Source organism: Vicugna pacos, chromosome 18 (assembly GCF_048564905.1).
Source record: "Vicugna pacos chromosome 18, VicPac4, whole genome shotgun sequence".
In the NCBI taxonomy this organism is placed as follows: domain Eukaryota; kingdom Metazoa; phylum Chordata; class Mammalia; order Artiodactyla; family Camelidae; genus Vicugna; species Vicugna pacos.
Genome location: NC_133004.1, coordinates 34,237,417 through 34,259,218, shown reverse-complemented (window position 1 = coordinate 34,259,218; position 21,802 = coordinate 34,237,417). Strand labels below are relative to the sequence as shown.

Genomic DNA, 21,802 nt, shown 5'->3' with positions numbered 1-21,802 from the left:
TGGAGGCAGTGAAAAGATCAGTGGTTGCCACAGATGCAGAAGAAGGGAAGGAGATATGAGTAGGTAGAGCACAAGGTATTTTTAGGGTATTGAAAATATTCTGATACTGTAATGGTGTTATATATAACATCATGTATATAATATTATGTACTTGTCAAAATCCATTCTGTGTATTACTGTACTTTCTAATGTACAACACAAAGAATGAACCTAATGTAAATTATGGACTTTAAGTATCAATACTGGTTCATCAGCTGTAACAATGTACCACACTGATGCAAGAGATGTGAACACGGGAAACTGTTGTGGGGGGGCTAAGGACTACGGAGGAACTCTGTACTTCCTGCTCAATTTCTCTGTAAACCTAAAATTCCTTGAAAAAACAAAGGCTATTAATTTTTTTAAGTGCAAAGGATTTTAATAAGACATTTTCCCAAAGAAGATGTACAAATGAGAACATGAAAAGAACATGAAAAGATGTTCCACATCAATAGCTATTAGGGAAATAAAAATCAGAACCACGGTAAGATAGCACTTCACAACCACCAGGATGGCTATAATCAGTAAGAGAGACAACAGCAAGTGAGGGACTGGATTCCATCTTACACTGTGGGTGGAAACATGAAATGGTACGGATACTATGGAAAATCGTTCAGTAGTTCATCAAAAAGTTAAACACAGAGTTACCATATGACCCAAGAATTCCACTCCTAGGTATATGCAAGAAAGGAAAACAGTCACAAAAAATTTATACATGAATGTTCACAGAAGCATATTTGTAACAGCCAAAGAGAAGACCCAACGCAAATGTCCACCAACTGATGAATGGATAAACAAAATGTAGTACAGCCATTCAATGACATATTATTCAGCCATAAAAAGGAATGGTACAACATATTTGCACCTTGAAAATATGCTAAGTGAAAGAAGTCAGGTTACAAAAGGCCATATGCTGTATGAATTAATTTATATGAAATGTCCAGAATGGGTGAATACAGAGAAAAGCAGAAAGCAGATCAGTGGTTGCCAGGGACCATGGGAAAATGGTGATGGAGAGGGACTGCTATAAGATATGGAGCTTCTATTAGGGATGATGAAACCATTCCAGAATTAGGTACTAGTGATAATTGTACAATCTTGTGATTATACTCAGAGCCACCAAATGGCATGTGGTATGTGAATTATCTTACTTTTTTAAATATGTAAAAGGATTTCTGGGCAGCTTTGCTTCCTTTTATTCCCTTTGTTCATTATGTAATTAAATAAGGTTGACGATGCTTTTCATGGTATGTGATTTGTTTTACAGTTTACTGAGAAATGATCCATTTACATAATGGTAATAAATTGGTTTTGGGCGGGAAATGACTTAACAAAGAATATACTAGAGGATTAATTCACTCACCTCTCACTACGGTATAAGCTCTGAAGAGCTGGTATGGTTACACAATGACTGATTAGGGAAACAGTACACATTATTTTATAAATCAGCCTTGAATAAATAGGAAATCCTCTGAGGTGGGAGTGGGTCATACAGTAACTTTTAAGCAAAAAGAGGCAAGTAAATTATTTGGGTAAACCTCTAACTGGAAGTCAACTTCATTTTTCAAGAGCTCAGTAGTACCTTGTGACAGATTGGCTTCCCCCAGTGCTGCTTCTCCCAGAGTGACTGGACTGGGTGTCAGCCTCCATGTTTGGGACATGATTTAACTGCAAATAAACATACTTTTCTTTTTAAAGAATAAAAGAGTCACCTAGTCAAAAACTGAAACTACATAGAAGGATATAAAATGAAAAGCAAGTCTCTTAGACTCCCCAGCTCTCCTCCCTAAATGTGATCTTGGTTACGTTTCTTATGTAAATTACAACTTTTTCCTTCTGACATGTTGATTATTAATGTGACAGGAATATTACACAAACTATGTTTCTTATAAAGGTTAAGTCTTCCAGAGCCTGCCTGGCTTAATCAGAAACTGAGGCTAAATTCAGGTACCAAATATAGAAATTTAAAATTTTCTTGAAATCCAACACAGAATTCAGATCTAAACAAATACAACTTAAGGGAAAAAAAAACAAACATGTATGTATGTATGTACATAAATTTAAATTTACATATATATACACACACACATGTGTATTTATATGTAAGCTTGTAAGTCAGATTTCATTTTATTTCTTTCTACCCATAGCAAAACAAACTCTTCAAAGATTTATAAAAATATCACAAGTTGGCAGTCACCTGAGAACAATTTATTATTAACTAATTTAGCCATAAATCCACCAAGAAAAAGTACCTAACACACTCAAGGTCAAAATGAAACAACAATGTCATAAGCACATGTATGCTTTGACAAACCAACAGCTCCTGGTAAAATTCCCAATACTCAAGAGCGATTTCAAAATAAATGCCCTGTTAATGTGAATGTTGCCTAAGCAGATCAACTGATCCTTAACATAACTGCGACTGACTGGGGTGGTGGGGAGGCTCAAATAACAGGCGAGTTGCAGGGGGTGGGAAGTAATCCAATTAACAGAGCACTGAAAATATGTAATCTTACAACAAAATGAATACCAATTTGAAAAATTAATGTCTATGGGCATTTTCTTCCCCAAATAGGGAACAAAGTGAATGGGGAAAATTAATTTTTAACAATATTCCTAGGACCTAAGGCAACCACATGTCTGGGGCTATTAAACTCTCCAAAGCCTGAATATTAATAAGTTCTTCACGTGGTAATTATTCTACCATATTAAATTCAAAAAAACTAATGCAACCTTGCAACAGCCAACAAGTTCAAAATTCTTATTAACCTCGAGAGTTCTTCATATTCTGTCCATGAAAAGAGCTACATAATTGTGCCCTTTTTAAAAATGCAAACAATTTGCCTGTTGTGCAAATAAAGCTCACCTGGCCTCAAGGGGGGCAGCACTTGTCACGGGGCAGGAAACTGAAGGTGATCAGAAAGGCAGGCGACGCTGTATTTCTGCTGCCACTGCCAGTCTGGAGCGCCTCTTTTCAACTGAAGTGAGCTGGTGCCCTAACTTTAAAGACTAACTAGCGAGCCGATAAACAAAGCTCATGCCAGCAGAGGAAAGGAGCCTTTAGACCCAATGAAGGGCTGGCCAGGTCGTTCTTTTCTTATCTCTGCTGTTTTCAAGGAAAAAAGTCTTCTAAGGTGAGCCAAGTTCAGTGTCTCATTTTAACTTAGAGCAACAATTTGCGGCTTTGGGAGTTTTTAGCCATCTAGCTGGATTCTCATAACTCAGTTCTCATCCCAGCAGGGCTCTTCCCCCTGCTTGGGAAGTTCCTGGGGAAGCAGATGAAACTAATTAGGATGCAGCCCATCAAAAGCAACACAAGTATTTTAGCAGCTGTGTGCAGGGACCTTCCCACAACTGTAGCAAAGGCCACAGAAGAAATGCTTTTACCACAGAGGGTTCCACAGTCATTGTCCTTTTCAACGCTGTCCTCCTCTCTTAAGCTTTCTGCCCTGACAATCTCAGCCTGTCTTCCACATGATCCTTCTCCCAGAGGCACAAGGATTTCTTTTTAGCTTATTTCTGAGAAGGGCTTATTTCTGTGGTTTACCCAACTAACCAAGAAATCAGGCCTGTTGAAGGTAAAACCAAATAAACAATCCTCTGAACATCTGGGAAACAGCTGGTGGGCCTTTCAACTTCACGGGACACTTGGGCCAGCTGTGCTCTTCTACGCTGGGTCCTCTTCATCCATTGTCACATCATTGTTGGTGTTTTTCTTCTGCTCTGCCTCTGGGCCTGCAGGGAGAATGCTTGTGACGGTCTGGAGCAGAGCTTCGATCTGCTCCTCTGTCAGCCGTTCTTCACTCTCCTCCACCATCTGCAGAAGGAAGGAAAACCCTCCAGGAGTTACAAAGGAGCCTCACAGGCTGCGTCCACCCCCCAACTCCTTGCCCATGTTGTTCCTGGTCCCAGCCCAGCTCCTCAGCACAGAGCTTGGGGCCTGGCTCCTGAGCCACCCTAGGTCTCCAGGTCCTCTCCGTCCTGGCTCCACGGGAGGGAGAAGCCAGCTCAAATTCCAGGGTAAGCCACTGGGACTGCTCCAAACGGGTCAGTGAGAAAAGCGAGCTGCAGGTTAGCATTTTCTCTTAAAGAGAAAGCAAATCCTAACAGTTCTATACTCATCCACATACACACAGGAACATGCTGTAGACGCAAAGGAAACTCACCTCTGGGGAGTGAAACAGCATTTTATAAACTTCTGCATCTCGCAACAAGCACATCTGTAACTTATGAACTGTATCCACAACTCATCTGATGACTGCCCACTATGTGCCCAATGGCTCACATATTTTCTCTAACCGTCACTACCACCACCACTAACGATAGCCCTTTAGGGAGCTCCTGTGCCTGGTGCTGCACCTTGCACTTCATACCCATTATCTCTCTTAACCCTCAGGACAAGCCTGGCAGAGGGCAGAACTAGACCCCCAAGCCCAGCCTGCCCCTTTCTAACACCTACAATCTAACACACCATGTGGCCTTGGTCATCTCCTGGGAATGCAGAACAGGAGTCTGATGAGTGATGGCTGAGAAACAATCTCCCACTGCCCCATCAAAGGTCCACTTAGAGCCCAGTTTCTGACATGGTCCTGGACATCTGAACACACAGATGATATCCACAATCATAGGCCAGTTTTCTTAGCCTCACCTTTAATTCTCAGTATGTTAATAAATACAAACATAATGTTATCAACCACCTTTGTAAAAGCAGTATGCAGGCAGTCAAATCACTTAACTACGCTTACTTGGTGGCATCAGCCATCTATCAAAAACAGCTGTCTCAGCTAAAGGTGTCCAGGGGTCCTATTCTATGGCATTTTCCACAACAATCTCTGAAATCTGGCAACTAAGACCAGAAGGAGTTCCAGAAAGAAATCCTGGCAAATTTGAGTAAAGCAAGATGACAAGCTAGACTTAGGAACTTCAGTCTGACTGCCTCACTTTACAAACAACAGTACAGAAGCTAAAGAAGCCAGATGACAGGCCCAAGATCAAACTCCTGGCAAAACACCGGTCTCTTCATTCATCTCAGTCCAAAAATGTTTCTACAACTAGAAAACAATCCTGGGTGTTCCAGAGTAGAAAAGATCCAAAGTGAACCAATGGGGCGGCTTCCCGTCATGTTGTGAAATAAAACCACCATATTCTAAAGATTCAAAGGCTCCAAGTAACTCCTCTACTTAACAAGAAACAATCCTCAAGAACCAACTTTTAAAATTAGACATGTAAAATGAGGGTCCGTAGGAAATAATCTAACATACACTGCCTCTAAAGAATGAAGGAGGAAGGAGAGAGATATCTGACTTGATTATTTCATCTTGAGGAAAAAATGATCTCCATTTGAGAGAAGAATGTCTCCAAGTTCATGAATGACTGGCACACACAGTTGATGATGAACTGTTCCTGCCTCAGGGGAAGAGGGTGAAGGGGACCAAGACTATCGTTAGAACAGTGACAACCTCCCACCAGTATCTGCAAAGTGTTCCACAGTTTATGAGGGGTTTTCCTGGAATCACTGCCCCCAGAGCTTCTCAAGGATGCTGTACCTAAAGTCAGGACAGTTTACAGATGAAAACATGGAGGCTCAGCACTGTAAGGAAAAACGTGATCTGGGTCTCACAGGAAGTAGAGCAAGGTCTTCTGACTTCGAATCCCAGCTTTTTCTAGAACACCACGGCCTCCAGTAGGTTTCCATCATTTCCTCTCTCAGAGAAACTGTACCACAGACTTGAAAGAGTTTGGTTATATGACCTCAGAGGGGCCTTATCTTTTAGAAAACCAAACAGAGAGAACTTCAACAGGCCACTGTCTTGCACCCTAACCTCTGGGTTTGGCAGATCAGGTTTCAGGTAGGTATGATCTTGGCAACAGGGCTAATATGCTTTACTAATTTTCCCAAATTTGCCAAGAGCAGGAGCTATAACAGCACACAATCCTCAGGGACAATTATAGTTAGGAAATGTTCTTTTCAACCCAAGATTCCTAGTCACAGAAAGAAAATCCAAGCTGCATTAAACAAAATGAGATATACACAAGAAAGAAACTTGCAGAAACCAAAAACTTACTAACCCCTCTTGGATCACTAGAGTGAAAAATAACTACATTACTCCTCACCTTTTCTTTCCAACACAAAGAAACAGAACCCAAATTAAAAAATACAAAGCACCATTCAACATTCCCAGACATCAGAGGGTTCAAGCTGTTCAGAACATAAGGGCAAATGAGATGTAAACATACAAAGTATTTGCAGATGGTTCAACCTGAACGATGCACTTTTATCATATATGAAGACCGTACTGGTTCCCAGGGGCTGTCAGATTGGGCTGCTGTATTGCAGAAATTGTTTCTTTCTTTTTTTTTTTTTAATGAGGGGGAGGTAATTAGGTTTATTTATTTATTTACATTTGGAGGAGGTACTGGGGATTGAACCCAGGACCTTGTGCGTGCTAAGCATGCGCGCCACCATTTGGGCTGTACCCTCCCCCGGGCTGTTTCTCATTCTAAGCTGCCAAGACTAGCCTCTTATTTTCCTCAAAACAACTCAAAATGTAATAGCAACAGACACTTCTAGCTATCTGACCCAGAACAGTTCACTTAACCTCTATAATTTTCAACTTTCTCTAAAGTAAAACGAAAGCAATGCCTATAGTAAGGACCAATATAGTAAGGACACTATAGTGTCTTATAAGCCATAAAACTATTTAATTCAAGACTTTTCTATAATCACTAAATTATAACAGGCACAGATGGAACTGCTGTTCAAGACAGTGGCCTGTGCGGCCATGAGGCTCACCGTCCTGTCTTCGGGCCAGAGGGATGACAAATGCCCCAAGTGAACGCACAGCAGGGCATGGTGGAAGTCACAGAGCTGGGTGGCTTCCTCCATTCCTCACACACAGCAGGCAGGCAGCTGTGGATCTGAGGATCACAGCAAACCACGGCTGAGGTAAAACTAAAAAAGAGCAGCTTCAGCCTCCAAAACTGAATACTAAATAAATCTTGGATGCTGGGATTACTCCTGAACCCAGGGAGAAGAAATGACTGTAAGGTTAACATGGGGAAGTTCTCAAGTCCTTTGTACTTTCCACTCTAGTGAAAACCTCACTTCTTAGCCCTCTCTGGTGAGAAGGGACACCGCTACAAACCTCGATAAATGATTTGCTACCCTTTGAAGCCAAATCTCAGGCTGGGAAAAATCTGGCTATAAAGTGGTCCCACTTCTGGGGAACAACATACCTAGTTTTTATCAAAGCCTACCTACCTGTGGAAAGGAGAAGAGAATACACAGTCAGAGGGGATGCCACACACACCTTTCTTCTCACCACTAGAAAGCACATGGCTTGGAGGAACAGAGGAAGGCTTCTGAATCAGACAGCCCCACTCAGCCACTTGCCAGCCAAGACCACGGTGAGGGTATTAAAGGCGACATACACAAAGCCGCTGGCACTAAGTCTGGCACAGAGTAGGCAATCTTAATAGCAGCTAATCTTACCAAGTAAGGAGAGCTTTCTACAGGCCCTGGGATGAGGTCACGCTAATCCTCCTCCTGATGTCTCCTCTCCATCTGTCGTTAAGCCATGAATAACATATGCTGCTGATTAAAGTCGAGGAGACACGACATGTGATCTTTAACCCAGAGGGACAGGGATTAGTTTCTTGCTGTTTTGTTTGTTTTTCTCTTTTCTAAGCTGAATCTCTAACACAGTTGAAAGCATCAGAATAACGAGGGTACAAAAAAAAAAAGGATCTCTATTTAGCCTAAAGGCCAGTTCCCCCAGACAGTCACCCTTTATGGAAGGAATTTTTCTAATTTAATTTTGCATACATTTTGAAGGGCAGATAAAACGCTGGGAAGACAATAAAAGTTTTTAGTCAAAAATTAAATAACCCATGACTCTTAAAAAAGGGGTTTTCTTTATTTTTTAAGCAACTCAAAATACCAGAGGTATTTTGGGCTATTTTATTCCACATTTTTCTGAAGGAAATTTGACAAAGAGCTAAATACTTCTAAAACTGACTTTGGAAACTGCTTTATTCTATTTTATTAATTCTCCAGCCAGTTTTTTCACTGGCAGTTGAATGCCTTGCCTGATATCTGTGGCTTACCAATGCTCTTGGCCCTGTACAACAGAAGGAAGCTGCCCCAGGCCGCAGAACGCCAACACAGCCACCACTCAATTTGCACTGCTGGACCTCATCTTCACTCTGTCCTTATGCCACCTCTGCCTTCTACTAGGCAGCTTCATGTTATGACTGCGATTTAGACTTTGCAAGTGTTGAGGTTCTGGGCAATGGTTTTATGCAGGGAGACAAGGTAACAAACTTGTGGTTTTAGACAGTGAACTCTGATGGTGGTGGAGAAGATGGACAGGAGGGGGCTGGCCTGGAGGCAGAAGAACAGTGAGAGGACAACTGCCGAGCTGAGAAATCATGACAGAAATTAGCGCAGTGCAGTCAGGATAGTAGAAAGCAATAGGAAACAGAAGCAAAAGGACCCAGACTGACTGAACAAGAGGTAGAAGGCAGGGAATGACTTCCGGGCTTCTAGCTTGGGAGACTGGGCCAGGAGGGTGAGAGAAACAGCGAGCACGTGGGAAAGTGCACAGGAAGAGGAGGTCGGAGGGTGGGGGCAGGGGGAGACAAACTCCAGAGTCATGTTGAATCTAATGTTTTCATGCAACATATGGTTGGCAATAACCCCTACAGGGAAGCAATGGCCAGAAGGGCAGGGCACATCAGGGAGACAAAGAGCTGTAAGTCACAGCCCCAGACCCTACAGAAGGAAGTAAATTTTCTCCAGTCTTTCCCTCTCCCTAAGTTCATACTAACTAGGATCAAACTGGTGAGGTTGCTCCTCACTTATAAAATGCGTGGTCTGACAGTCTTCTCAAGTCATGGCAGTCCCTGGCTTGTCTGTGCTCAGCCTTTATGACCCTTTCCACATCTCAGACCCAGAAACCAGTCTGCCCAAGTTCAAGCCTCCTTCACTCACCAGCTGGATCTCAACAGCAGTCACAGGCCTGTGGTTCAGCAGCTGAAGCTTTTCAGCTCTGTCAAAAGAAAAGTAGAGCATTTAAAACTTTCATACCCCTAAGGATCTTGAGTCTTGACCAAGCTGTTTAGAGAACACTTTGTCAGATAACAAATGGAAGAACAACTTGGAATGTGGCCCTCAGTTTCTTCAACTGTAAAATGAGAGAAAACGAGTAGGAAGAGTCCTACGTCAGAGACTTTTACTCTCGGGCACAAATGGGTATTAGAATCTGAACAGGTGCAGAGGCTTGGGAGGTAAGAAAGGCGGCAGGCAGCACAGGTGCAGTTTTAATAAATTTTATTTGGAAAATGTGAGTAATGTTTTCTTAATCAAAGTTATAGAAAGTAAAGATTAACAAAATCATCTTGACCGGTCATCACTTAGAAAATGGTTGAGAATTCCTTCTTGAGATTAAGATTAAATGTTACTCAGACTTGACCTGTTATCTTAGTGAACAAAAACAAGAACCAGAAGGGGACAGGACAGGCGTTAGTACATAGTAGTATAACAGCCTTCTGCTCTCAAAGAGCTTACCATTCCAGATGGGGAAGGAAGACAAATACAAGCAAATTGTAACAAAAGATTTAAGTTAACAGCTGAAGATAATGGTTATCATCTGTCATAAGACAATGTACAGCTCACTGCTGAAGGGGTGGGTGAAATGTGTGGACTCTCAAAAATGACAGCACTTGAGAGAAAGCAGCTTCAATTACCAGCCCCGTGCAGGTGACAATTTCTACTATTTCTCTCTCAGTCTGACCCTGGAGGTCCAGATTTGTACTTCAATTCAATACACATATTCTGAAATAAAAAGAAAAATAAGCCACAATTCCCACGACCAGGTGTCTGGGACAGTACCAGTTTCCCAGTTCTCCCTAAGCCTTGGTTTCATCACCTGTCAAACAGGAATGCCAACAGTAGTTACCCATCTCACAAAGGGGTTGTGAGGGATGAAAACCTTACCACTTACAGCGGCAGCAACTACCATTTATTGCTGACTTCCCATCTGGCAAGCATATTTGACCCTCAGACTCGATGCTGAGATGGTAAATAAATAATCTGTCCAAAGTTACAGAGCTAGTAAATGGCAGAGCTGGGACTTGGCCAACAAAGCTCATGTTCTTAACCATCTGCTTCTAGTATTCAGTGGTCATATTGATGAGGCTATGACAGTTATTTCTCCCTAAGTGGCAATCATTACTAAAGCAGTTGTAGTTAAGTTCTATTCCTCATAACTTCCCAAACATTTACTCTAGACTCAAAGAGGAAGATTTCTAGAGAAGACTCTTGCACTGGGCCCTTATGCATTTTCTAGGCAAAAGGATAGGAGGAGGGCTGGGCAGTCAGAGCAGGAACAGCACAAGTAAACACCCAGAAGAACAAAAATTCATCAAGGTTTAGGAAATGGCTGCTAGAGAGGTTGTGGGACACAAGGTTGAAAGAGTCATCTGGGACAAGACGCAAAGGGCCCTGACTACCAAGAGGCTGGATGTTACTTTGGAAACACTGGAGAGCAACCAAGGAAAGGAGTGACTTGCTGGGCTTGGAAAACCTGAGAAAATGGAGGCAGAGGCACTGTAGCGCTGCAGGTGAGAGAAAACAAAGACGTCAACTTGGGCAGCGGCAGCAGCAGGGACAGCAATGAGAGTCTGGACCTGTGAAATGCTCCTGGTCACCGGCAGGTGCGTCAACAGGACCTGACAACAGCTGAGGTTGGGTGGGGGGCAGGGTGAAGGAAAGAGGAGAGTTAAGGTTCACTGCCAGATGTTAGCCTGCTTGGAAAAATATATTAATTGAAATTGGAATTTGAGTTTGTAGTACTTTGGGAACAACAATGAAGGGGTCTCTGTGGAACAGTTTGTCTAGTTTTAGTTCTAGTTTGGTCTAGAACTAAAGAAGATGACCAGAGCTAGATTTATTAGCAAGGCGTTACATGAAACCACGAGGGTGAGTATCTTCACCCAGAGACCAACAGCAGGGGAAACAAAGAGCCAGGACAGAACACCATAAAGCACCTCCACTCAGGGGGCCAGGAGAGAAGGCGGCAGAGGAGAAGGAGTGAAGAGAGAAAAAGAGAACCTAGGAAGGAGGTGTGACAGAAACCAGGAGAGGAAAAGTTCAGGACAGAGGGTATTATCAACAGCGCCAAGTGCTGAAGAGAGGAAAGTAGGTTGATGGTAGAGAAGTCACTGGATTTGCCAAAAAGGAGGGCACTGGTGGCCTGGGCAAGTAGTTCAGGGACGTGATAGTTAAGGTGATAGCTGGATTGTGGGGACTGTGGAATAACTGTGGAGGAAATGCCTCTTTTCCCTTTTGTAATGCAATATCATCACTTTATTCAAATCTTCAAAATAGTCTTTATTTTTATTTTAGTATAAAACCCCACAAGAAAGGCGCACCACAGTACAGCTAGGGGATATACAACACTGAACTTCCACAATGGTCAAACACAACACACACACAACGCAAAATTTAGATAAATTGAAATTATAAAATAAAATAAAATTCAACTTCAAAAAACAAAAAATCAGATTAAAGATCCCAAAATATTTCTACTCCTAATGAGATTTCACGGGACTCAAGTCATTTTGGAGTGAGGCATTCACAATATGACCCCATTAACCCAGCTTAGGAATTCTTGGGAGCCATGAGTGGCCACATCAGGCACTCTGACAATAAATGGTAACCCATTTGTGATCTGAAAACTCCCCTTAATTTGGCTCTAAAGTCATCAGGCTTTGAAAGGCATCCTCCTCGCTGCCCCTCATATTTTAAACAAACTGTTTTCAGTACAGTTTGTGTTGATATCCTCTGATATCTGAGAAAGTTCAGTTCTTTGGGTACCAGAGCAAATTTGGGTTTGGTTCATGTACATAGAGACAATCTGTGGGGAGGGGCCAAAGGCAGTCTCCACTTTTGCCCAGGGAGCTCCAAAGCAGAAGCAATGAGGCCTGTGCTTAGGGCAGAGGGCTTCAGGGGATCCTTGTAAAAGACTAGTTACAACACGCCAAGTGGGAGAAGTGCAAGGAGGGAAGGAAGTGGGTCTGACTGGCACTCTGTCCTGCACCCCTGATTCAGTGGAGCTGGGTGGGAGGAATGGAAGCCTAGGGTTAAGGGCTGGATAGAGGACAAAGGTTGGAAAGGAAAAGGGAGACAACCAATGCTTTTCATTTATAACAAGTAATATAAATCAAAGACTTAAAAGAGATTAAAGACCAGTAAGAATACTCTGGCAACTTTAACTGGAAGATCAAAGTTCCCTCCAAACCTAACTGGATGTTTTATTACTAAAAGCAAAGACCAGGATCGTAGAGTATTACTCCAGAGGAATTAAAGGAAAGGAGCCCTTCCTTCCAAGGGCTGCTTCGCCCACATTCACTGCATGAGCGGACTCCTCTCCTACATCAAAACAATCCAGAGAGGTACTGCTACCACTATATATACCGTTCCTCATGAAGTTTAAAAGTGATTGAAAGTTTGGGCACCAGAAAGACACCCAAAACCAGTCTAAACTGCAACTGCAGGTTAACAGGACTGAAGCAGTTACACTGTGAGAAGGTATGTGATGTCCTTCCTGACAGAGATGGCCTTGGTTCCTCACCAGATGGTGCAGCCACCCTCTGAACCACCCATGAAGTCTGCCTTCTGCTGAGTTACGAGGACAACAGCTCCCTGCCTGACTGCAAGCTGAGCAGCCCTGGGAGGACATCCTGGGGGTGGAGGAGGAATGCTGCCAGCAGTGGCCTCAGCTCCGAATCTGGCACCCGCATCACTCCCTCCTTTCACTGGCACCACTGAACCAGCTGGAGAGACGGGGCCAACCAGACACTAAGCTGTGAGGACTGTGGAGCCTAGAGGCCAACAGCCACAGACTGCGCCATGGGAAGGTACTGTGAGGTGCCAGGAAAAGCAGCTGACACCATGGGGACTGCGGCAGCCCCTGGGTGCACAAAGCTCGGACAACAGACCTCTGGGTACAGGGCAGAGCCTGAGGCTGATGCAACGTTTGAGGGTACACCAGATTCCCAGGAGGCCGCGCAGAGTAGGCTGGCTGGGGGACATTGGCCTCTGCTGCTCATGGTGGCTGTGGGTCTGTTTCAGCTCAGCGCCATGGACAGAAATAACCTCTTGACAGGCCAGAGGTTAACAAAAGTGATTACTGTCTGAGGAGGGCAGGTTCTGGAGAGAAACTGAACTATGTCTGCCAGCTAAAGAGACAAGCAGGTGGAGAAGCTAAAATCATCAGAGAGAAAGGGAAAGATCCTCAGGAAAAAAAAATTAATTAATAATAAAAGTTTCAGTGGAAGGGCTCACTCCACTGACACCACAGCAATGTGGAAAGAGAAAGAAAATGTGAGGAGGTATGAAGGGAAATGAGTTTATTTTGGGTGGTTTCTCAGTGAAGCAAAAGGTGAGGTCACCATCTGAGACGTCTGGATGTGAAGAGGGTTAACAGGACTAAAAGCTGCAGAGAATCAAGGAAGGGCAAGATTAGGAATAATATCAGCAAGCAGTTTTGAAGGCCCAAATGAGTTGGAAAATATGAAGCCTCACTCAAAACAAAATTGTTTTAACCATCACATCCAACAGTATGAATAAATAGTAGGAACACAGAAAAGACATAGCTGAATAAGTGAGCATCTCAGCTACAAATCAATCAAAGTAACGGAAGTCATTTCATCGAACAGTCATCATTCTGCCAGGCTCTGAACTGCTGGAAATGTTCCTACAGTTGCAAAAAGGATCTTGTCAGTCTTTGAGCGACAAAAACATTCACAGCTGTTCCCTGAAAAACCCTAATTTGGAGTCAAACCAACCAAACAAGTTCTCTGCTGCTCTACTCCAGGAACTGAGTACTGCTGAAGTCAAGTCACAGCACCACACATACTACAGGCACCAGTTTTGGGATGAGGGTGAGGGGTTACAAACATTCCCCTTGACTTTATAACCAAGTTTATTTTCACTGTCTCTGCTTCCTCCTCTTCACTTCCTAATTCACTGCACTTTAGCTCCTGCCCCAACTGATCACCCAAACTGTTCTCGCTAGAGGGCCCAGCGACCTTCATGCTGACAATGCTAGTGGATGCTTCTCTGTCCTGCTCGACCCTGACTCTGATCTCACACACTGCTGATCACTCCCTCCTTAAAACCATCTACCCTTACAGCTTCCACAACACCATTCTTGCCTGATTCTCTTACCTTTCTAACTATTCCCCCTTCATCTCTTTCTAGATTTTCTCTTCTTCTGTTTGCCTTTGTTGCATTCCCATGATGCCATCTTTCACCCTGAATTCTTCATCCAAAACTCACAATCTCATCTGCTACTATAGCTTATAACCCAGAAATCCAAGTTTCATGCTGTGTGAGCTGAGCTCCAGATCTTTATAACCAACCACCACTGAGACATTCCACCTAAACATATCAGACACATGTCAGACTCAACACATCCCAAAGTGATCTGACTACCCTTCCCAATGAACCAGCTCCTCTCTCTGTACTTCTCATCTTGGTGAAGAATCAAACACACCGGCCAGATCTGAGGGTCATCCCGACTCTGCCCTTTCACCCACTGACCATATTAAGACACTAAGAATTAATGATTATACTTCTTTCAAGATCTCTGTTCCCTCTTCACCATTTCTACACACCACTTCGATTCTTCTTGGTTAGAAGACAAAGGCCTCTATCCTCAAAGGTCTGACACTTTTTCAATCTTCATTCTTATAAATAAAGTACCTTTTAAAAGATGAAAATCTGGTCATCTTATTATCCTACTTATAATCTTCCCACTGTCCCCAGTTTGGGTATGAACTTGAATTTCTTTAGTTCAACCTCCAGAACCCACTGAATTCTGGTCTTTGTCAGTCTCTCTAGGTTCATATGCCTTCATGTTCCGTAAGCACTCAAATCCCAATTAAACAAAACTGCAAACATTACCAGGGAAACATCAGAGTACTTCCTGATTCCAGGCCCTAGCACACCATGTTTTCTCTGCTTAGAAAGCATCCCTGCATCTGACTGACCCCTCTTTCATATGAAAACCCAGTGTCACCTCCTACAGATGAAATGACATACTCAAATTATGACACTTCAGTATCTCTCTACTCTGTCCCCACTGCCATAGCACTTACATTGCATTTATTCATCTTTGTACCCTCAACAACTAAGACAAAGCTGGCATGAGATAAATGTAATCTGAAAAATAAAGAGCGAGCTAGGTAGCACTGACTTGGCAGGAGAAGTTCAAGAGAGAGACAACTGCTGGGATAGTGGGGAGACATGCGGCAAGATTCCATGCTTTCTAAGCAGACAGAATAACCACATTCTAGATATTAGGGAAACCTGACAACCCACCCATCTACTCTTGAACTTTGCTGGCCCCAGAAGTACAGGTACCAAATATGATGCCAAAGCCCAGGAGTATCGGTGCACAGAAGAGTCCCTTTTAGGGACCCAAAGTTATTTACAGATCTATCTAAGCTGGGTCTTGAAGGCAAGTCCTTCTATTCCTGACAGACACAGCTGTCCATCTTAGGGAGCTCTCAGGATGAGACCTGGGGCTGCAAACCAGGCTGCAATTCTTAAGGGCAAAGTGCCTTAAGCAAAAAATTAAAATGATTAGAGAACCAAATGCTTTGGGGAATTAACATGCTATTTAAAAAAATGACATGGGACTTAGTGCCAAAGTGACTTCAAGTTGAGTCTCAATACCATCATTTTGCTGAATAAAGCTATAAACTCAAATAAAACATGGCTCCCACCAAGCCCTCAAAGACTCTGGTGGTGCTGGTTTTTGAGCAAATCAGTGGAGCTCCAGTTTGCACTACGAGAACTGGACCAGTTAAGGGCTGTTATGTTGAATCTCCTCTCCCTGAGAGAATGGTAGAGAAAAACTCTGTCGGGGGATATTTGGATATAAGGACTAAAGAGCACTTCAGCAGTTTCTGTTATAAATGTGATTCCTATCTTAAACTGTACTGTCTAGCACAAGATGGTCCAGATCTTGACAGTATATGGCAAGCAGCCCCCTGAGTCATCAGGCACTGAAGCCAAATGAATTCCAATGGGCCACAATAGTTGGCTACCTCCCAGAGGAGCCAGGCCCAGCCACAGTGAAAGAAGCCTGCCAGCCCCCTCTACTGGCTGTCTGTAGAGCAACACTGCCTGCAGCTTTTGTTTCTGGCAGTCACGGATAACCAATGTAAGAACACTGGCATGTTCATCTGTCCCAGGAATCAGCCATTTAATGAAAAGTAGACACTAAAGGGTCAAAAAGGGCTTTACAAATCCTCAAATTTAGGATCAAAAATGGAAAAAGGGAACTGAAATAATCCTCTGAATATTACAGTCTGCGTTAAATTTATACAGATTATGGCCAATCATGAATCAGCACGAAAGGCAATTCCTATTTCTGGGTTTCTTGAATGGTAGTCAGGTGAATATTTGCAGAAGAAAAGATATAGGGACTGGGAAGCAAAAAACCAGACAAATAGCTCTAAAGAGGCCTTAAAAGTCAACAATTAGGACTTCTGTTGTAGATGAGATGGATTTAGCCCACTAAAGCCTCTTCTTGTTGATTACAGCAGCAACAACAACAACAACAACAACAACAAAAACTCAGGACCAAATACAAAAGCAATAACCTGGACTCTGAAAACAAAAGTAGGTGGGACTGGGAAGGGAAACAAAACTTGAAGAAAGAACTAACTGGTGTGGGTGGTGGATATGAGGGTTTTTTTTTTTTCCTCTTTTCTCTCATAAGCCCCGAACCTCAGGACAGTCCTTAGCAGAGCTACGGCAGTAGCTCCAAAGGCAGCTAAACTCCAAGGGAAATTCCATCCTTCTGGCCAGAAGATTGGGAAAAGGGGCCCCAGAGATCTGGCTAAAGTCCACAACTCAAGGGCAGCTCCTCAGGGAGCCCTGGCAGTGGGTGTAGCCAGGAAGGGAGTCCCTGCGGTCCACAGTGCCAATGGATATCTTTTTTCCCCCTTTCCTCTTTATTTGTCCTCTCTTCTTTGCCCCAAGGGTGGCACCAGTAACAACTGCACAGTTGGGCAGCTAAAACTTTAAGAGAAATCTAGTACTTGCAGCTAGAGGCCCAAAAAAGGAGGCATATGTGGGCCAGAGAGTCTGGGGGCAATCCCTAGAGAAGAAGCTAGGGAGAGGACTCCCCCGATTTTGAGTATCAATCAGCACAAATACTAGGTTCAGCCTGAGCTATTCATGTGCAGAACAGCCCCAAACAGCAAAGAGCAAACAGACACAGCACAGCAAGACACTGAGAAGTGAACAAGTTAAACCACAACTCCAGTCTCATCTGCAAAAAAAGATCCAAAGCAGCAGAGCAAAGGTTTTACAAACTAAACTGATATCAAAATTCTAGAGTTGAGGTATGAGCCTAACTGGATTAACTGCCTGCTAAAATAAACAAACAAATAAAAAAGGTGACATTAACCAGAGGTATTTCATAGGATCTAGAGTCTAAACAGTATAATATTCAAAATGTCCAGGACACAATCTAAAATTACCTCAATGAGGAAAGTTATCACTCATTCTCAAAAGAAAAGATAATCAACCAAACTTATGATAACCCAGATGCTGGAATTACCAGACAAAAACTTTAAAGTAGTTATTATAACAGCATGAGGTATAAACAAACTTTCTTGAGATGAATGGAATAATATAATTTCTCAGGAAAGAGACAGAAATTATAAATAATAAACAAATGAAAATTCTAGAACTGAAAAACAAAATATATGAAATAAAAGAATTCACAGGATGGGCTTAATAACAAAACAGAGTTGACAGAAGAGTCTGAGAACTTAAAGTTCAAAAGAAATTATCCCATTTGAACAACAAAAGGAAAAAAGAAAAAATGAACAGAGGATTCAGGGAAGATGGCAGAATAGGAAGAACCAGGAATCTGCCTCTCCACCACCTAGACAACTGTCTGGACAATCAGAATTAAATGTCAAATGCAAAACTGTAAAACTCCTAGAAGATAACACAGGAGAAAACCTAGATGACCTTGCATACGGCAATGACTTTTTTTTAGATACAACACCAACGCACGCTCCACAAAAGAAAGAACTGATAAATTGGACTTCATTAAAATTAAAAACATCTGCTCTGCGAAACACAAAGTCAAAAAAAACAAGAAGATAAACCACAACCTGGGAGAAAATATTTGCAAAAGACACATGTGATAAAGGACTGTTACCCAAAATATACAAAGAATTCTTAAAACTCAACAATTAAGGAAACAAACAGCCCAGTTTTAAAAATGGGCAAAAGAACTACTTACAACAGCCAAGATATGGAAGCAACCCAAGTGCCCATCAACAGATGACTGGATTAAGATGATGTAGTATGTGCATATATATAAAATAAACAAATGAAAATTTTAGAACTGAAAAATAAATCTGTCTCCCCATCTAGATGACAACTGCACTGGCAGAGTCTGTGTGATATTAACTATGTTGAAACACTGAAGTCTACTGAAGACTTGCAACTTCCACAATTTTGGATCTTAGCACAGCAGAAGCTACCCATCCCCCAACTCCAGTGGCAGGCAGCTATACACATGTTCCTGGAGACTACACACAGCTTGTGTAAGCCAGGAGGACAAAAAGGACTCTGTCCTCCAAATATCAAGGCTCTGTGCCCTCAACACTGATTGCTGCTTCTGATCACAGAAGAGCAAGCAAGGGGGCTGCAGCCATTGTTACACCTCTGTCCACGGCTGCAAGTCTCACCTCCTCCAGCTGAAGTGACTTTTAGGATTTTAAGGGCCAAAGCCCTTCCCCCCTCCCCCAACCCTTTTTTCTTTTTCCCTAAAGCTCAGACACTAAAGGCTAAGGACATTCAAATATAACTGCATGTTTGGGGAAAATTAGAGAGTGACTGTGCATGCTTAGGGAAAGGGGCAGGCTCAGAAAACACCTGAGAAGACCCTGAGTTTATACCTCAGGCTGATCCTTGGCAGAGAAACAGCCTATAACAGTACAAAAACAGCAAATAATAAACAAAACTCAGCAAGCTTCACAAGGAAGACAATCTGATTTCCAGAGTTACTGCATTATTACATCAAATATCCAGTTTTCAACAAAGAAATCACAATGTGTACAAAGAAACAGTTAAGTATGGCTTATTCAAAGGAAAAAAAATGGAATCAACAGAAAAATGTCCCTGAAAAAAACCTGATGGCAGGTCTACTTGACAAAAGGCTTTAAAACAACTGTCTTAAAGATGCTCACAGAACTAAAGGAAGATGTGAAGAAAGTCAAGAAAACAATGTATCAACAAAATAGAAATATCAATAAAGAGACAGGAACAAAAAAGAAACCAAAAAGAAATTCTAGAGCTGGAAAGTACAACAATCAAAATGAAAAACCCTAGAGGGATTTGAAGGCAGATCTGAACATGCAGAACAAAGAATCAATGAACTTGAACAGAAAGAAAGAAAGATTGAAAGAAAGTGAACAGAACCTAAGGGGTCTGTGGAATACCATGAAGTGGACCAACATATACATTTTGGGAGTCCCAGAAGGAAAACAGAGGGAGAATGGAGCAGAGAGAATATCTGAAGAAGTAATAGCTGAAAACTTGCCCAAATTTGATGAAAGACATGAATAGAAACATCTAAGAAGCTCAATTCCAAGTGAGATGAACTCGGAGAACCACAAAGAGACACATTATAATCAAACTTTTGAAAGACAAAGATGAAGAGAATCTTGAAGGCAACAAGAAAAAACTGTCACATACAAGGGATCTCCTCATTAACATTACCAGCAAATTTCTCATCAGAAACTTTGGAGGCCAGAAAGCAGTGAGCCAATATATTCAAAGTGCTAAAAGAAAAACCTCTCAAGCAAGAATGCTATATTCAGCAAAACTGTCCTTCAAAACTGAGGGAGAAATTAAGATATTCCTAGATAAACAAAAGCTGAGGGAGTTCATTATCACTAGACCTGCCCTGGAAGAAATGCTCAACAGTGCTCTGCAATGTGAAATGAAAGGACACTAGACAGTCACTTGAAGGTATAAAAAGAATAAAAGATTTTCATAAAGGTAAACACCTGAGCAAATATAAAAAACACATGTGCAAATTAAAAAAACACATGTAAGAACGATCTGTAATTTTACTTTTTGCTTTCTGTAAGATTTAAGATTGCTAAAATAATTGTTTTGCTTAGGGCACACAACATATAAACAAACATTTAATTTTGTTATATCAACAACTGAAAGGGCTGGGGATGGAGCTGTATATGGAGCAGAGTTTTTGTATGTTACTGAGGCTAAATTAGTATAAATTCAAATTAGGGTCGTAACTTTAGGACGTGAAACCAGGGGCTGAGAGGAGGAGGAAAGGGAAAGTCATTGTTCAGTGGGTATAGCATTCCAGTTTTGCAAGATGAAAACGGTTATTAAGATAAATGGCAGTGATGGCTACACCATATTATGAATGTATTTACTATCACTGAACTGTACATTTTTAAATGGTTAAGACAGTAAATTTTAAGTTATATGTATTTTACCAACAATAAAAGAAATTGGGGAAGAAAAAAAGTGATCCACTCTCCCTACACCATCTCCCAGACTATGTTACTAAGTGGGTACGGGTAGCATCACAATGACAAAGGAAACAGAAAATACCACGTAAGTTAAGTTTAAAGAAATGAAAATCAAGTAGCATATCAAAGTACACTGTTGTTCTACCTAAAATCATCTCACACACCATGGCATTCCCTGTACCACACTTGGGAAATACTAGGTCTCATGATTTCTAAAGGCCTCTGGCTTCAAATTCTTAGACTCTGTCAGCTCTAAATAAGAGTCCAGCCAATGGACCCATTCACGTAGAATGCTGCTCTGATTTGAAAGACATTTCTGGAATCCAGCAACCCTGCAATCAGTTCTAGGGTTTCAAAGGCCTAACGATGCAAGAGTTGAAATGCCACTGGAAGCACTCATACACAACAGAAGGGTGAGGAGCAGTATATGGGCGGCCATTGAGGAGACATCGAATTTGAGGATGGCCTTTTCACTTTTCCTTCAGGAAAAGATCAGCACAACAAGCTTTAGAATCATTCAGCACAGGACTTATAAAGACCACTTGAATTTTTTATATGGCTGTGAGATGAAGTCCATCAAAGGGAGGTACTATAAAAAAGCACTGCCCAATATTTCAGCCACTGACTATATACAGCTATTAATACTTAAAAATTAATTAAAATTAAATAAAATGAAAGAGGCAGTTCCTCTGTTACACTAGCCACATTTCAAATGATCAAAAGCTGCATGTGGCTAGAAGTTAACTGTGTGGAACAGAGGAATATTTCCATCACTGCAGAAAGCTGTACTGGACAGCACAACTCTGTAGTCTCTAATGATAATCAATCTACAGAGGAGCCATGGGTTGAGAGAGAATACAGGCATGTGAGAAGGTGCAGTCCAGCTGAAACTGAATGCACAATTATGCAGGCACACACACAACCTCTGTGGTCTGAGACCTCTATCTCCATGACAATCAAAGCAGATCTAGAGGAAAAGTAATGTGTCAATTTCTTTCTCCCCACTCCCTTCCTCACATCCTGAGCCCCTACTTGTGTTTCTCCTGAGTCTTTTGTGTCAACAGAGCCAGGCACACTCCAATCAAGGAGCTGAGAGTGATGAACATATAGATTGAGAAACGTGAATACAATTTCCTTGTCTTCAAAACAAAACAAA

General features: G+C 42.1%; 1 protein-coding gene and 1 pseudogene across 1 annotated transcript in view; both read right to left on the bottom strand.

Annotated features, from left to right (window-relative positions):
• Window positions 1-3,576: 3,576 nt before the first annotated feature.
• The window catches only part of CRCP (CGRP receptor component), a 35,513-nt gene continuing 17,287 nt past the window's right edge, over window positions 3,577-21,802 (bottom strand). The window contains exons 5-6 of the mRNA XM_015236930.3: window positions 9,032-9,089; window positions 3,577-3,856 (exon numbers count right to left, since the gene is read on the bottom strand). Of these exons, the coding sequence (XP_015092416.3) occupies window positions 3,707-3,856; window positions 9,032-9,089 (208 nt within the window). The 3' untranslated portion in view covers window positions 3,577-3,706. The remainder of the gene's footprint in view (window positions 3,857-9,031; window positions 9,090-21,802) is intronic.
• LOC140686959 (DAZ-associated protein 2 pseudogene) lies at window positions 12,671-13,152 on the bottom strand (annotated as a pseudogene).